The sequence below is a fragment of the Xiphophorus couchianus genome, chromosome 6 (genome assembly GCF_001444195.1).
Source record: "Xiphophorus couchianus chromosome 6, X_couchianus-1.0, whole genome shotgun sequence".
NCBI classification, from domain to species: Eukaryota; Metazoa; Chordata; class Actinopteri; order Cyprinodontiformes; family Poeciliidae; genus Xiphophorus; species Xiphophorus couchianus.
The window spans coordinates 29,044,243-29,061,497 of NC_040233.1; the positions used below are offsets into that span (position 1 = coordinate 29,044,243).

At 47.8% G+C, this 17,255-nt stretch overlaps 1 protein-coding gene across 8 annotated transcripts in view; it reads left to right on the forward strand.

Moving 5' to 3' along the window:
- The first annotated feature begins 1,615 nt into the window (after positions 1 to 1,615).
- rasal2 (RAS protein activator like 2) overlaps positions 1,616 to 17,255 on the forward strand; it is a 51,571-nt gene continuing 35,931 nt past the window's right edge. Inside the window, exons 1-2 of one of the 8 annotated variants that reach the window (XM_028019688.1) lie at positions 11,963 to 12,067; positions 12,140 to 12,263. In XM_028019688.1, the coding sequence (XP_027875489.1) occupies positions 12,020 to 12,067; positions 12,140 to 12,263 (172 nt within the window). In that variant the 5' untranslated portion in view covers positions 11,963 to 12,019. Of the gene's footprint in view, positions 2,112 to 10,446; positions 11,143 to 11,958; positions 12,264 to 17,255 lie in introns of those variants that run through there. The other 7 variants (XM_028019689.1, XM_028019682.1, XM_028019684.1 and 4 more) reach the window with 7 other exon arrangements.

Genomic DNA, 17,255 nt, shown 5'->3' on the forward strand with positions numbered 1-17,255 from the left:
CGAAGAGTTTTTGCTGCGCTAGTGGCTCATATTTTTTCCACAGTAGGCAGACAGGAAGGAGGGTGAGGAGAGGGGGGAAGACATGCGGTAAAGGTCGTCGGGACCGGGAGCCGAACCCGCGACGTCCTCCAAACGTGGGGCGTGCTAACCCCCTGCGCCACCACAGCACGCCTCATTTCTACTATTTTAGCAAATTTTTTTTTACAAGATAATTTTCAATAATGTATTGTTACTAGTCTTGTGAACTGGCAATTTAAGTACCTGTTAAATTTTTATTTCCCTTTGGAATAAATTATGTTTCAACAGGTTTAAAAATTCTGGACTTCAAATATAACTTGTGAATTTAAACAAATGGATATGTAAGCTATCCATGCATCCATCCTCTCTGCTTTGCATCGAGTCAACATTTTATATGAAACCTGAACATTAATTTACTTACCTTGTTCAAAAATCAAAATCAGGGTTGGAAAAATTCCAAAGATGACTCTTTCAAAACGATTTCTTTCAAACTGCTAGAATAATTTCAACGAGAGGCTGAAATTACACTTGCTCTTCCGCAAAAACAACACTCGCTACAGTGTGGGCGGAGCCAATCACAGCTGACGTTGTGTGAGAACTTTGTCAAAGTTGGCAAAACATTTTACGTGCTTTTAAAAATCCTTGAAGCCCACGCACATACATTTAATGTCAGAAATTGGATGAAATGAAACTCGTTGCATTTAAAATATATTTACTAAATATTAAGTACATTACTTGGATGAACTTTGTTGAACCAATGACGCTGCAGTGCACTTCCGGTTTTACTCTGCAAAAACTTTATTTGCTCAAGCAACTAGCATGTTAGCTATGGATTTTTTTGTTGTTGTCGTTTTTTACCCTTTTGCTGCATAATCAGCAGAAAGTAAGTCAACAATGTGAATGTAATTGTTGAAACCACCTCTGAAACCAAAGCACAGTTGAACAGTCATACAAATACACACATTACGTCACGGTCACAGCCGCAGGTCCTGTATTGACAGGATTCATTTATTGTGGAGAAAGTTTTATTGGTGAGAAAACATTACTATCTAATAACATTTCTTGAAATGAGACAAATTTCTTCTTGTTCTAAATCTTTATTGAAGTTCAAAACAAAAGAAGGTACAGATTGTACAACAGCTGAAAATCTGCAGAATTTAACTTACACAATAACATACGAAATAACTGCTTACTTTGTGGTTATGTCCAGAGCAGGACACAGTCATCAGTTTAGGTGAAGTCAGTTGGCGTATGAAAGAAAATTATGTAATATCTCATGATGAGCAGTAGCCCAGTTTGGTTTGTTTCGGAGCAACATGGGGGGATGGTGAACTCTGATGACCTAAAATATAATTTTTAATATTTCAGAAACCAAAGCTGCACAAACGTCCATTTTAACGGCACAAACCTGCACAAACGGAGCACTAACCACTCAGACTATTTGCTGAATTTTTTGAGGTGGGTGGGGTGTCAGCTTCACTCCCTAGCTTTCCTCCCGGATCTCCTTGCGCGCTCCCGCGGGGCTGGCACGTCGCAGCGCAGCCCCGCTGCCTGCGCGCTCCCGTGGAGCGGCAGCAGCTCAGACCTCCAGCCCGCCGGAGACTCGCCGTCCTCCGCCTGGATCCCGGACTTCCAGCCGCTTTCTGCGCTCCGCCTGCCGGACTGTGGGGAATAATTCAGCGGGAAGGACAGGGGAAGTTCCCGGCTTCCTGTTTCTGCAGCTTTGGTTGAAGTTTGGACCGTTTTTCCCAGAACTGGAGCCATGAGGCAGGACCGGGGGGCCAGCCGGAGCGCCGCCGGCGGCAGCGGGAGCAGCTAGCGGCCTGCAGGGAGCAGCGGGGCGGCCAGAGCCCCGGAGCCTCCATGCGGGATCACACTCTCACTTTATCCCACTTTCACACACTCCTCCCGGCTTAACGCGCCCCTCCGGAGCCTCTCCCCGGCACAGCGAGTTTCCTCGGCGGACATGGAGCCTGACTCGGTACCGGCGGACCCGGACTCCCTCCAGGGCGGACCTGGTCTCCTGGATCCGCTGGTGGACCGGATCCTGGGGGATTCCGTGTCCCAGCAGCAGGGATGGCTCCGGGTTTACGGTAAGCAGAACTCACCCAGGGGGAGGGGAGGCCGGTACCGGGACACGGTCCGGTCCAGGAGGGTCAGAACCCGCAGCAGCTGGACTTCATGGAGGTTTGACCCTGAAACCGGTTCTCTAAAAATAGACCCAGTTGGTCCTGAGCCGAGCCAGGATCCAGTTTCTGAGGTCCAACTTCTCCGAACCCGTCCTGAAGGTTGTTCAGCCAGAGCAGAACCTCTGTGGAGATCCAGAACCTGTTGGGTTTTCCCTGTAAAGTTGAAGGAGTTTTCGGGTCAGAACCAGTGTTCAGGTTCTGTTGGAGCAGTTTGGGTCAGACTGAGAACCGGGTCAGGTGTTGACCTCCAGGCCAGAAGCTCCAGAACCTTTCTGCTCGGTCCAGAAGCTTTAGTTACCCAGAACCTTCTGGGCTGAACTCTTCTGCTGGAACCGACCCGGTTCTTCAGATTAATCATCAATAATCTGGTCAGGGTGAATATTTTAGTCACCGACTCCTGAGGGGTTCTCCAGGTGGAGGTCAGAGGTCATCCATGGTGTTCAAATGTTTCACCGCTAAATCAGCTGCAGGAGCTGAAGGCCGGTTCTGACGGGTTCTGATGGGATGAAGCCCAAACCGGACCTGGACAGAACCTGGAGGTGGGCCGAGAAGCAGATCATGTGACCTGTGACCTGTGATGTCATCCAGGTGACCTGGAACCGGCCTGCAGGTGTTTCAGAACCGGGTCGCCCGTATGGGTTCTGACCAAAGCCCAGCAACGTGACTCAGAAGTCTGATGGTGACGTGAGTCACCTGAACGCCTCACTGCTGTCAGCGCTCTGGGTGATGCGTTCACTGCCCACAGGAAACAGGAGCTTCCAGGTGGTGACTGCATGTTGACCAGCAGCAGGGTTTTATCCCACAGTTCCTGAATGCATCACCAGAACCCTCTCAGGTTGTGATGTCAGCAGCCGGTTCTGTCAGCTGATCTCACCCGGCTGGACTCTGGCGCTGGTACCAGATACTCCCTGCTGGACCGGCGCCATGCTGCCTTCAGGGTCAGCTTCTCTGTAGGACGTTCTGGTTCTGGGTTTCGCCGGATCGTTTCTGTTTGGGTCAAGATAAAAACCTCTTCATGGTTCCAGGGCCGGTTCAGCCCGGTTCTCCTCTGGTTTTATTGGTTAGGTGTCGGTTGATCCTTCATCCTCTGGTTCTGATCCAGAACATTTAACATGCAGTGACCTGGTTTCGACCCGGTTTCGGATCTCCTCCACCAGTTCTGATCCTAGTAGAACGGTCCAGACAGTCTGGTTCTGACTCTGGTTCCTTCGGGTCCTGGCAGGTTAGGACCAGAACCAGAACCATGCTGTTTGGGTTTGGACCCGGACGGCCTCTTTGTCCTGTCAGACTGCAGGTTCTGTAGGACAATAGAACCGGGTCGGGAGGAACTTTCCATTTCCTCCCGACCCGGCCCGGTGGGGGGGGAGGCCAGGATTTCCTCTCCGGACAAACAGCGCCGGCCCAAAATAAGTCCAGTTCTATTTCTGGACCCGGAGTGGAAAAACCCAACCGGACCGCCTCTGCAGAACAGAATCGTCCAGAACGCTGCTGGACTTCTGGTTCTGGTTCCTGGGATCCAGACTGAACTGGTTTCTCTCCCAGGTCTGGTACCGGTTCTGGTACCGGATTTTTAAACTCGCAGGTTTGAGCATAAAATCATCTGTTTCTACTGAGCAGCGATAATTAAATTTATTGATACATTTCAACAGATCAAAGCACAAACATAATGTGATTATTGTGACATAAACTTAATTATCACAAGTCAAAATGAACATTTTTCTATTATTATCTATTATTTGTAGATAATTTTTGATGCTGCAGAAATCTGAAAGTTATTTATTCTCTGAAAATGATGCAGCTTCAGAACCGCTTTGAAGAGCTGAAGGTTCTGCTTCAAATCGCATTAAAACATCTGAGTCCGTTTTGCTGAGTCATCATTTATTTTCACAATTCCTGCAGTTTAATTTGCACCAGTTCAGTTATTTATATACATTTTATCTGAAGTTTTGTTCAAGATCTCTTCAGCCAAGAGGAGCAGCGTCTTCCTGTAAACCGGCTGAACTTCCTGTGTGTCTCCTGAAACAGAACCGGGTCGGTTCTGCTGGGTGGAAGAACCAGCAGCAGCTTTCCTGTTTCCTCCCTGCAGCTGATTGAAGGAATCCAGGTTTTTGTTTACATTCCTGAGCGGGCCGGACAGGCGGCCGACAGGAAGTAATCTGATTGCTTTCAGGGTGGCCGGACAGGCGGCCGACAGGAAGTAATCTGATTACTTTCGCGGTGGCCTCGGAGCAGGAGAGGAAACGTTCTGCAGAGGAACTGAAGCGGGTTTGTTCCTCTTCACGTTCTGTTCTGAAAGCTTCCTCCTTCTGGATCCAACCTCTGACCTTTGACCCCGAACAGATCCGAGACGGGTTCCGGTTCAAACTGTTCCTAAAAGTCGGACCAGTTTCCTCCTGAAGTTTGGACGGTGGGATCCTCCTCCCTGCTGGCCCCAGGTCAGAACCAGAACCAGAATCAGAACCGGGTTTCCACCAGCCTGATGACCTAATCTATGACATCATCACACAGTGACTAAAACAGGAAGTGACTGCGAGGTGAGGCAGCTGCTGGACCCAGAACATTACCTCATCGAGCTGCAGAGACCGGATCAGAACCGTCCAGGACTCGCCTGCATTAAAACTGCAGATTTTTCTAAAACTTGTTTTTCTGCATCAGTTCAATCCGTTTCCACCATGTTACCGTTTCTGAAAATCATCTGAGAACAGATCCATCTGAGCTGCTGCTGCCGCCTGGAGAAACCAACAATCAGAGCCAGGAGGCGGGGCTTAGCGCTGCCAATCATTTTTGACTTTGTTTTCTGGCAAAGAAACCTGGAAGTTCCGGAAACCCAACAGAACTGAAATCAGAGATATTTGAAGGAAAATTTAAAGACTTCCTGAATTTCTGGATTTATTCATCGGTATTTATGATTTGAACAAAAACATTTCACAGCTTCAGTTTGTCTCATTTTCCAGACTGAAACGTGAAAGTTTGCTGAGGACCGGCCTGGAGGACCGGCCTGGAGGTCCGGCCCGGAGGTCCAGCCTGGAGGACCGGCCAGGCGGTCCGACCTGGAGGTCCGGCCTGGAGGTCCGGTCTGCAGGTCTGGCCTGGAGGTCCGGCCTGGCGGTCTGGCCTGGAGGACCGGCCTGGAGGTCCGGCCTGGAGGACCGGGTCGGGTTTTCCTGTTGGGTCTGGATGAAACGGGAACGTTGCTCCTCCCTCTGAGTTGCTGTTGTCCAGGTTTTGTGTCTGGAATGTTTGGCATGTTTCCGTGTCCTCCTCTGGTTTCCCTCCCCTGCCTTCCTCTCCGGCCCGGTTCTTGGCCCAGTTCTTGGCCCGGTTCCGGGGCCTGGTGATTTTTACGGGCTGGAATGTTTGGTTTCCGGGCTGCCGGCCAGGAAATGGATGGGATTCCAGTCGTAGGTCAGGCCTGGAGGGCGAGCATGTCTGGGTGTTGATGTAAGCAGAACGCGGGTCGGGTCGGGTCAGAACAGGAACCAGAATCTGCAGAATAAACAGGAGTTATGGTTTAACCAGCAGGTGAATTCGCTGCAGTTCCCATGAAGTTTATGTTTCCAGTAAAACAGAAGTTCAGACGGTGCTGGGAGGGAGTTACTGGTCCAGTCTGACTCACTGGTATTTTTACTCCGTTTCCAGGAAGTGACATCACTTCTCTCCTTCACATTACAGCTCATCCTGCTGCCAGCTCACATTTACAGGCTTTAAACCAGCAGAAATCAGGAAGTTCATGGGAATATTTCTGAAGTTTTCACACCCCAGGGGAAAACGACCGAATGGATCAGAACCAAAAAACCGGGTCTTTTGGTTCTGATCAGTGATGAGTAGTAAAAAATAAAACAGCTTTAGAGTTTTAGAGTCTGACTGGAGCCATAGGGGGCGCTCTTATAGTTTTTGGTGGTGGGAAAAATTTTCCAAAAAGCTGAACTGAACTTTTTTCTGACAAAGATGTATGAGTCTCCTTTCAGCCAGCTGGCTGGCAGTGTGCAGCAACATGTGGGGGTAGGGGCAGCGCTGCATTACTGGAAGCTACTTTCAGCTGAAGAAAGCTTTGCACCTTAAACTGCAGGAGTGGTGCGACGGACAAATGTAAACGTTGATTCTTGTTCCCTCAGATTCTCTGACTCCCAGATTTATTTGGTTCATTTCAGCAGTAAATTATGACTGCAGGATCTTTAATAAATAAATAAAACTTATTCTGATGATCCCAGTTTACGGCTCACAGCGTCTCGAACTTCACCTGCCGTCGGACACAAAGACCAACAAACTGCGACGCTTCAGCAGCGGCTCGTTTAGTGATCAGGAGAATAATCCGAAATTTCAGTTCTGGAGCCGCAGAGGAAGGGAAATATTGGCTGATTGACCAGGACATTGATCGAGACCCGGAACCACAGATCCGACCTGCTGATGTGGTTCTGATGTCAGGTTGGAGTCTGTTGAAGCTGAGGTCCGGTTCTGGTTCTGGTTCCAGAACCTCTTCCATCCAGGCAGGTCTTTGTGTTTCTTTTTTTTTTTAAACTTTATTTTTGTTATTTTTGCAGTTTTAGAGACTCACATACATACATTGAACAGTTAGACCCGCTAACAAAAAGTTACAGAGCAGCTAGTTTGACAGGAGCAGTTGAGTGATAACAAGGAAAAAACTAAAATAAGAAAATAGGTAATTACATAAATTATACAGTTGGTGTCGGACGACTGATCCATTTCTTCCAGTATTTATTGTATTTCTAAGTGGCAAGTCTTAATGAAAGTCAGTCTCTCCATTGCGTGAATTTCCTCAATAATGTCCTTCCAGTCCAAACATGACGGTGGTTCCACATCCAGCCACCGGCGAGTTACAGCTTTCTTTGCACCTGGAGATATCAGTAGGAGGTATCTATCAGATTTCTCCAGTTCCTGGGTAAATTACCCAGGAAAACCACAGTAAAGTCACAACATAAATTTAAGTCCATTTTAGTGTTGATTTCTTTTATCACTTCTGACCAATAGGGTGCGATCTTAATGCATTCCCAGAAAATGTCCTGCAGACACATTCCCACAGTTCCTCCAACATTTTGCCTTTTCAGTATCGTTACAATATTTACTTTTAATATCAGGTGTAACAAAAAAACGCACCAGGCATTTCCAGGAAAATTCCTTCCACAGGCCAGAACTTGACGTGTGAATCACAGAGTTACATATATTTAACCAAACATGGTCAGTTATTGTTATTTTGGCTTCTTTTTCCCATTTAGTCTTAATATATGTTTTATTACATTTCCTCTCCGTTTGTAGACATGCATATAGTTTGGATATTGTTTTTTTGGGAGATCTTCCGTTGCTCGAATCTAATAGGATTTTAAGTATACCTGCCTCGTCCTCCTCCAAATATTTTATACTTTTATTGTAGTAGTGTCTTAACTGGAGGTATCTAAAAAAGTCACATTTTTCCAGGTTATAGTTATCTTGAAGTTGTTTAAAACTTTTTAATTCATTATTCTTTGTAATCTTCCAATAACTTGTTAAGCCTTTTTGTGACCACTGTGCAAATCTCTTATCCATTCTTGCAGGGAGAAAATTTCTATCATAAACTGGCCATCTTAAAATTCGAGCATTTCTTTCAGTCTTTACTTGCTTTAATATTTTATGCCATATGTCTGACCATGCCATATAATGGTACTTTTATCCATAAGGGTATTAGGTCAGAATCTATATGTTTTTTAATAAGACAATGATCTCCGAGCCAGGATTGTAGAGGTATATCTCTATAAGACAGATCTACCTCTTTCCATTTAGCTTCACATGTTGGGTCACACCAACCCACTAACACTTTCATCTGCGCTGCTCTGTAATAATCCTCTAGGTGTGGTAAAGCCCCTCCACCCCTTTCAGGTCTTTGTGTTTCTGATGTTCAGGAACCGATGAGCTTCATCAGTTTCATCAACCTTCCCGTCTCTGGGTGTTCTGTTGGGTTTATCTGGGATAGCAGAGAATCAGGAATGTGACGCTGAGCGTTCCCAGTTTGTTCCCAGCTTGGTTCCAGTTGGTTCCAAAGTTGGTTCCCAGGTGAGGCTGCAGGTGTGAAACTCCTCATCCGAGAGGTGGGATTGATTTCTGTCAGGTTTCTGTTCCCAGTGACTCCAGATTCCCTCAGATGAAACCAGTTGGAGCTGCTGGGGCGTCTGACGCAGCAGCAGCGTTGACGGAGGACGGTTCTGCTCGGTCTTTAGAGTGGAGCATTAATAAATGATGTTGGATGTGACGGCGACTTCTTCTGCTTCCCTGCGTTCCTCTGATGAATCATTTATCAGCTGAAGACCTCCTGATTTTCCTGGTGTTGGACGAAGCGGATGAACTTCCTGATCCTCTTGACTCCCTGAGCTCCTCCTGGGCAGCAGCGCCTGGATGACTTGGCTCTGGTTCGGATTCTTGGGATTATCATCGCCGGGTCTTAGCGCTGACCCAGATGCAGCGGCGCCGTCCAGGACACCCGCCACTTCCTGATCCCATCAGCTCCGAATGTGGGTCAGTGAGCAGAGAGCTTTTCACAACTCCACCTGTTCCAGCCCCACAGGACACCTGGAGGGTCGACTGGGACACCTGGAGGGTCGACTGGGACACCTGGAGGGTCAACTGGGACACCTGGTGGGTCAACTGGGACTGCCGGAGGGTCAACTGGGACACCTGGAGGGTCGACTGGGACACCTGGTGGGTCAACTGGGACTGCCGGAGGGTCGACTGGGACACCTGGATTGTCAACTGGGACACCTGGTGGGTCAACTGGGACTGCCGGAGGGTCGACTGGGACACCTGGATTGTCAACTGGGACACCTGGTGGGTCAACTGGGACTGCCGGAGGGTCAACTGGGACACCTGGATTGTCGACTGGGACACCTGGAGGGTCAACTGGGACACCTGGAGGGTCGACTGGGACACCTGGTGGGTCAACTGGGACTGCCGGAGGGTCAACTGGGACAGCCGGAGGGTCAACTGGGACACCTGGAGGGTCAACTGGGACACCTGGAGGGTCGACTGGGACACCTGGTGGGTCAACTGGGACTGCCGGAGGGTCAACTGGGACACCTGGAGGGTCAACTGGGATTGCTGGAGGGCTGGTTGGGAAACCCAGGTCTGGATCTCTGCTAGAGCCCCTTCCTCATATCTCCTCAAATATTTCAGAACATCTGTTCAGCCTTTAAAAGCTGCAGTTATTCCACCCCAGTTTCAGGAGATGTTAGATGTTCTGCTGTTAAAAGCCATCATGATGTTGATGTGAAGAAATAAAATTTATAAACCCTTTTTTTTTTTTATCCCAATCGGAAAGTCAATGTGTCTAAAAAGAGTTGCTGTGGATGGCGATGCTGTGGGCAGTAAGGATCTCATGTAGCAGTCAGTATCGTAGTGAATTTGAATTGGCCTCTTACTGAAGACTGTTGCATGACATGACTAACAGCTCAAAATCTCTGCCCTGCCATTAGAAAGCCAGGCAGAGAGATGTTGGAGTAGGGGATTCGCTCTGAGATGAGTTGAACTTCCTCCTTCTCTCTCTCATCCTTTTGAATTTCTCTGGGACTTGGGGTCAAAGTTCAGGAATTATTTCAGCTTCTGAGATGCTAATACAAACTGGACCCAGTTGTAAAAACAATACCTTGTTACCACGGTTACGCATCATAATAACTGTCAAAGAGTGAGAAGCAGAGGGAATAGACCAGCCGGGAAACGCCTCTGGACCCGGGGAACGCCTCTGGACCCGGGGAACGCCTCTGGACCAGCCGGGGAACGCCTCTGGACCCGGGGAACGCCTTTGGACCAGCCGCTGGCTTTGGTCGCCTTACACCAAGACTTCTCCAACCCTCGAGTATCAGGTGGAGGTCTGCTGAACTGGAGTCGCTGTGGTTTCTAAATCCAGTTTCATTTCAAGAAAAATCTTCTGGAGAAGCAGCAGAGGGACTGAGATGATACATGTGTGTAAATAAAGAAGGTTATCAGATGTGTGTCAGCTCTCGGTTCCTGTTTTATTAATAATCCTACACACACACACACACACACTCTTTCACACAGCAGATCAGTGGAAACATGGTGGTGTGACGAAACCATCGCTGCTGAGGTAAAAGCACCCTGGGTTGTGGTTTCCTGTGGAAGCCCTGCTCTTCATTGGTTCCGGACTCTGTGGACCAGAACTAGGGAGAAGCCGGACCCTGGAGTGAACTGGTTCAGAGCCTGAGCGGTTCTGATCAGGGTGCGGAGCCATAAACCAGATTTTCTTCAGGCAGAAAACCACAGTCTGCTGGTTTACAGTCTGCTGCCCTGTGATTGGCTGAGGCTTGCTCTTCCTCTGACTGACTTCCTCCCAGGAAGACGCTCGCTCGCTGGCTGCCTGTTGAGAAACGGCAGCATGACGACGACCTGAGGGCCCAGCGCCGTCAAATTTGGACCAGAGCCCTGCTGTTGGGTTTGAATTATGACCCATCTAGAACCCGGCTGTAGAACCGGCGGAGTCGCTGCGCCTTGAACCGAGCCCATCCGGTCTGGACCATGAGTGGGAGTGGAACTCCCCCTGAGGGCCTCGAGGGCCCGGTTCAGCCCGGTCCGTACCGCAGGCACCTCTACAGGAAACCCTGGAAGGTGTTTGAGCCTGGTTCTGAGCAGCCATTGGACCGATACCAGTGGAGAACATCTGAAGACCAGAACCTGGAACGCCCTCAGCTGTTCGGCCTGCTCAAAACCAGCACTCTGCCCCGGCGTCGGAACCAGAACCAGGATCCGGACAAGCATGGATCTCTGCGCAGAATCATTCCCTTCTTCCGGTCCATGTCAGAACCTGGTGCCGCCGGCGGCTCGGACAGAACGCCGCTCAGGAACGCCGAGCGCAGAGCGCCATCCGTCAGCAGCTTCATCAGTACGCTGTCCCGCCGGATTGGCCGGGTTCTGAGAGACGAGCCGGAACCAGAGTCCGGTAGGAGAATGAAGCTGCTTCATGTTTAGCTGTTTGTGTAACGATCGGCTCTGCTGATTGGTTCTCCTCTCTTCCTGTTTATCTGATCGCCTTGTTAAACCCAAACAATCATCCTCGGCTGGTAGTACCAGAACCAAACCGGGTTGCAGAGGTTGGGACCTTCACAATCTGTCCGTGTTCTACATTATTCCCTCTTAAAACATAGAAAATAGAAGATAATTTCTTCTAAATTATATTTTCTATTGAATGTCACACAGCATGCAGATGAAACTGGTGATTTTATCTGTTGCTCTGCCATGAAATAATTTTATCGTAAACTCAGTGAGCTGGTGACAGACTTCTGCATCCTATGTGCACAAAGGAGCGTTATAGGAAATCCTTCCTCCCAGCAGCTGATAGTCTCTAAAACATCTCTGTTCCCAATAAAGTCTTTGTCTTTACATGGATGTTTTATATTTCTGTCTTTGTATGAATCTACTTGCTTTGACTTCCTGTCACGTTGCTGTAGTGAACCACAATTTCACCTTTGTGGGACAACGAAGTATATTTCTATTCTATTCTAGAAATGTGGCAGAATCAGAAATGGCTACAACAAAACCTTCCTTAATAGTTCAAAAAGTTTTAAATTCACATAAAAGAGGAAAAAATTCAACAACTTTCTCTTAATTACTGGATGTTTCCAGATAGAAGTAAGACGTTACCATCTGTAGTTTGAGTTTCTTCGTGAATGAGACGGACGTTTTCTCTTGGAACGTTCATTTTTCCCGACTTTGAACAGATTTTGATCGACGATGTCAAAGTTAAACACTGACGTCTGGCAGATTTGGTTGATGGCAGACGAGTGTTTGAGGTCTTCCTTCAAACCAGCACTCTGTGAATGATCCCACCATCTGTGCAGATGAACCAACCATTGCCCCAGCGGACTGTAAGTCCTCTACCCGGTAACACTCATTCACCAAGTGTTTGCAGACCACAAGAGGCTGTTATCCTTCCACAGAGTCCTGTGGTTCCTGTCCAGTGGGCTGCTGTGGGACATACCAGACCCCCTCTGCTACACAGGAACTCCAGGATACTGGGATCCATCCAGACCTTTAACCTTCATATAGCTTCACCTCTTTCAGGTTGGACACACTTACTGAGACCCACCCAGCAAGTCTCCTGGTCTGTTCAGGTACCAGTTAGTGTGGGACGTTGTAGTTTAGGTTCTTCACCATCATATTCTGGTTTAGCTGTTCATGAATGTTGGGTTTGTTTTGTGGCTGTTGGAGGCAGAACGTGTTCCTGCGGCTCTGTTTGTCTACACCTCAGTGGTGTTTACCTGCCAGAACACACCGTCCCTTTAAATCGGCTCATTGTTCGCCCTTCACGCTCTGCAGGCTGCAAACACAGCGTAAATCATCGAGTTCAGGCAGATCAGAGGCTGAAGAGTTTCACAAAACTGGCCCTGAAACTTCCAGCTTCTCCTCCTCCTCTGATTAACCTCTGACCCCGGATCCAGGATGTGGTCAACCCAACAGTTTCAGTCTGAGGGATGATTTTCCTTCAGGAGGAACGTTGGTTGGGTGGAGGATTTGGAAGAAGGTTTAATTGATTTGCACTGATACACCGCCATGTGAGAAGAACAGCCGGAGGTTTCACATGTTTCACATGTGACGGTTCTCTGCAGGGAGACGAACAGATTCAGTCACTTCAACCTCCAAATGATCCAAGCTTCTCTCACTGCAGGTCCGGATCGGTCCAGTTCCGGCAGAAAGAACAAACATTACAGCTTCTGTTAGCTCTGACTGTGGAGGCATGAAGCTCTGCAGAAATATCATCACTAAACGACAACAGGAAGTAGAGAAACATGCTGAGCAGCTGCAGAGTTTTATTTGGACACAGCAGCAGACAGGAAGTTGGACTGGTGATGTTTTCAGTTCCAGCTGTAAACTGACTGGTTCTCCATACTGGTTCTACAGACTGGTTCTCCATACTGGTTCTCCATACTGGTCCTCCAGACTGGTCCTCCAGTCTGGTTCTCCAGACTGGTCCTCCATACTGGTCCTCCAGACTGGTCCTCCAGACTGGTTTTCCATACTGGTCCTCCATACTGGTTCACCAGACTGGTTCGCCAGACTGGTCCTCCAGACTGGTCCTCCATACTGGTTCTCCAGACTGGTTCTCCAGACTGGTTCTCCATACTGGTCCTCCATACTGGTTCTCCAGACTGGTCCTCCAGACTGGTCCTCCATACTGGTCCTCCAGACTGGTTCTTCATACTGGTTCTCCATACTGGTTCTCCAGACTTTCTGCTGGTTTTCTGTACTGGACGGCTGCAGCTCTCTGTGTTCCTGGTGGATTAGTTCAACATTGTAGTATTTCTAGAACTATTTTTAGTATTTCCAGAACATTTCGTGCTAATGATAGCATGCTAGCTCTTTATGCTAACATTAGCCTACTGTGTGGACTTCCTTTCTTTCATGTCTATATTAGCCTTGTAACAGTAGCATGTTACATGTGTTATCCTTTCCAGCTAACATTAACATTGTTTTCATATTTTCACCAGGGAAATGGCACACTGCATTGCATTCTGGGATTGTTTGGGCCTTACTGTCTTCTCCGCTAAACAGTTGACTGTTGGCAGCGTTTCTATGAAAAAGTGGTCAGTTTGTCCTGCAGCTGCCTGAGCCTGTAGCAGCATAACTACAGAGGTAGCTCTGGATAAGCTAAACTCCTAGAATGAGTCATGAAAGACTCAGAGCTGAACGATGTTTGTGTTTACTGGGAGAGAAACTGCAGGCTGTAATCAGGAGGCTCTTAAATGTGTTGGATCCATATGAGCTTCCATAACAAGGAGGGAACCTGCAGACTATTGTTGACATTCTGAAAATGTAAAAAAAATATCAACGTGTTTCATGACTGGCCATTGAGTGCATGGTTATAAACTGAAAGTAGTTCAGCACACATCAGCCTGTTTCTGATGTTGAAGCCTGGATCAGCCATGGTGAGAAGCTGCAGCTAACTCTGTCATCCAGGATCGTCTCATGTTCAAATTATTACGCTAATGTTAGCATGCTTACTGTTCTTTCTTTTAATTGGATTAGCATGCTATCGATGCTAACATTAGCTGCTGTGTTAAGTTTTGGTAGTTTTTCATGTTCATATTTACGTGATAATGTTAGCTAACTGTTGTCTTTTCATTGACCTTTTGCAACTGTCACTTCATCATGTGAGGCGCCATGACTCACGTTGGAAGTGAGGAACTCGAGTATTGAATGGAGCAGCTGTGATTGTTTACCAAACTCGTTTTTGCTAATGTAGCAGCTACTTGTTCTAGTTGAGATGATTTATCTGTGGAAGTGGAACCTATACTTGGAGCTTATTGAATAATTGGTTTGGAAACCGATCCTTAACTTTCTTTCCGGACGTTGGTTGATTTGATCAAATCATTGACTTTACTTGAATTTATGCCACTGTCTCATAAACGGTCTTTCCCCGTACACCAGAGCAAACTTAAATTGGACAAAAGTCTAGATGTTTACCAGTTTTGTTTGTGAGTGGGACTGAATGGTGGGTCATTTTCTCCAGGGTTACTAATTAATACTAATTAAATGCGCCATTAAATGTCCGTGATGCAATATTTGATTGCATCTCACTAATCTTACTTACCTATAAGGTTTATGAACATTGATCTTCTTATCTTGGGGAAAAGTATTCACTGCAAATCTAGAAATACACCCAGGGCTGCCAGTCCTTGTGATTGACTGTCCATCACCAACTTCTCTACTCATCAGATGTTTTGCATCCTTTCCCGTTTTCAGCCTGCTGCACATCATCCTACATTTTTCAGTGAGATGGACTAAATGAAATATTTCAGGGTGTAGGCCACCAGCTGTCTGTTGTTTTGACCAGCTCTACAGACGTTAACGTGCTCACAGGTTGTTTGGACCTTTGTCACGTCGCAGTTGGCCGCTTTGTGAAGACGTCTCCTTCAAAGGGTTAATAACATTAGCTCACTGATGCTAGCTATCATTAGCAGTGTTTAGTATTTGATGGTAACTTTGGTGCACTAATATTAGCATGCTGTTTTCTTTTGTGCATGCTAACGTTTCCATACTATGTCAGTGTGCTAACTGTGTTGTTTGCTATTTTCTCTGGATAATTCAGGACTGGTTCTGGTTCTTGGTACTTTGTTATTCTTCTAGCGAACTAGACGTGTTAAGTCGGGTATTTCCATGCTAATGCTAGCATGTTATTACGCTGATGTTATGATTGTGTTGCTGTCTTTGATGTTACCTGTGTTAGCATGCTAACTGTGTTGTCTTCAGTTTATTTGGACTGAAGTAGATTCGGTGTAATTGGACAGTACCTTCACATGAGCTGCTGTTGCTGATTATAAATAGACTGAACTGGTGAAGGTTGTGTTGGGTGTGTTAGGAAATGCAGCGGGCTGAGCGATGTGGTGAAACCTGCGATAAGTTCTGAACATGCAGAGCAGTTTGGGGATGTTGTGTTTTGCTGTAATCTGTATGTCAGGTGGGGAGCGGCTGAGGCAAACCGTCATGGCCGTCAGTCTGGCTGGACGCTGTCCGTGCCGGTCCTGGGCTCTGACCCGTTTTCACTCATTAACATGATGATGGCTCCTGCTCCGCTCAGCAACAACCTCTGGTTCTGGTCCAGATCAGGATATGAGAACCTGCAGCAGGTCTGACGCGTCAAAACAGGGTCGGCTTCTAGTAAACATGTGAACAGAGACGCTCAGTGAGAGTTTTCTCCAGGCTGCCGCAGTGCATGCTGGGTAATAAAAACCACAGAGTTCTCACTTCTCACAGACAGAAGCCTGAGTCAGCGAAGACAGAGCTGACCGAGCATCCACCCGCCCTGGGACGCTGCTGCAGTCTGGGTCCAGCAGAACCGGGTTCTGGTAACTCCGGGTCCAGCAGAACCGGGTTCTGTAACTCTGGGTTCTGGTAGATCCAGGTTCTGGTTATAAGGAGCTGGGAATGTTGGCAGGAATTCCAGTGTTTGGGTATTCCAGCCAGGAGTGACTCGTCCTTTTGTATGTAAATGATCCTTTCAGAATAAAAGCCCGTGCAGAACAAAGGGAGGCTCATCAACCTTTCAGACTCCGGTGGGAACGTTCAGTGGGAACGTTGGGATTCCTGCTGTCGGGTTTGTTCCTCTCTGATCAGGCTGTGACCTGACTGCGGATCAGTCTGAGGTCCAGTAGAACTCAGCTTGTTGGACCCGGAACGGATCAGAACCAGCGTTCTCTGTCCTGTGGCCTCCGGTTCTGCTTCGCCTCCCTCGGCTCTTTGTCGTGCTCTCTCTGCTCCGCTGCCCCCGTCAGCCTGATCCGAGGCGACGCCACCATTGACCTCTGACCCCTGAAAGCCCCCCCAGCCCCCACCCATCCAGTGACTGACAACCGAGGGGCAGAACCGGCTCTGCAGACGCTGCTGCAGTCAGCAGGTTTAAATATTAAACAGAACCGCTGCCGGGTTCCACAGAGACCAGCAGGAAAAGGTTCTGATATTTGTTCTGCATGAAATATTCATGAAGAGACCTTTGAGTTTACCTGGTTCTGTTGAAGAGGCAGAGGTTCTGTTGTGGTCTCATCATTTGGTAATGAACCTTCCTGGTGGGTTCTGGTTGGTTCTGGTCTGAGTTCTGTAGATGAGCTTGAACTGGACCAGGTGACTCGTGGTACCAGGAAACGTTTTGAATGAAGATGAACTCGTTCATTTTTATTTGGCTCAAAATGTCTGAGGCTTCATCCCACTCCAGTCCGTTCACCTACACACTCCGGTCCGGTTGGTGAGGTGTGAACGCTAATCGACCTTTGACCTCTGGTCCTCCAGACCTGGGTCTGGGTTCGACTGAAGTGAACTCTGGTTTGGTTTCATATGTGAACTTGAAGCGGACCGGAGACCGCTCCAAAAGCAGGAAGTGGACTACAGTGCAGGGCATTCTGGGTAAATGCCAAAGCTAACATGCTAGCCTAGCGTTAGCAGTAGAAATGGCTCCTGGTCTTTAGCCAAAGACTAAAGAGAAATCCTCCAACACTAAAATCTGACGCCTCCATCTTGTTTCCATCTGGTGAAGAAGGAAGTTGCTCTCAGTGTCTTCAGAGG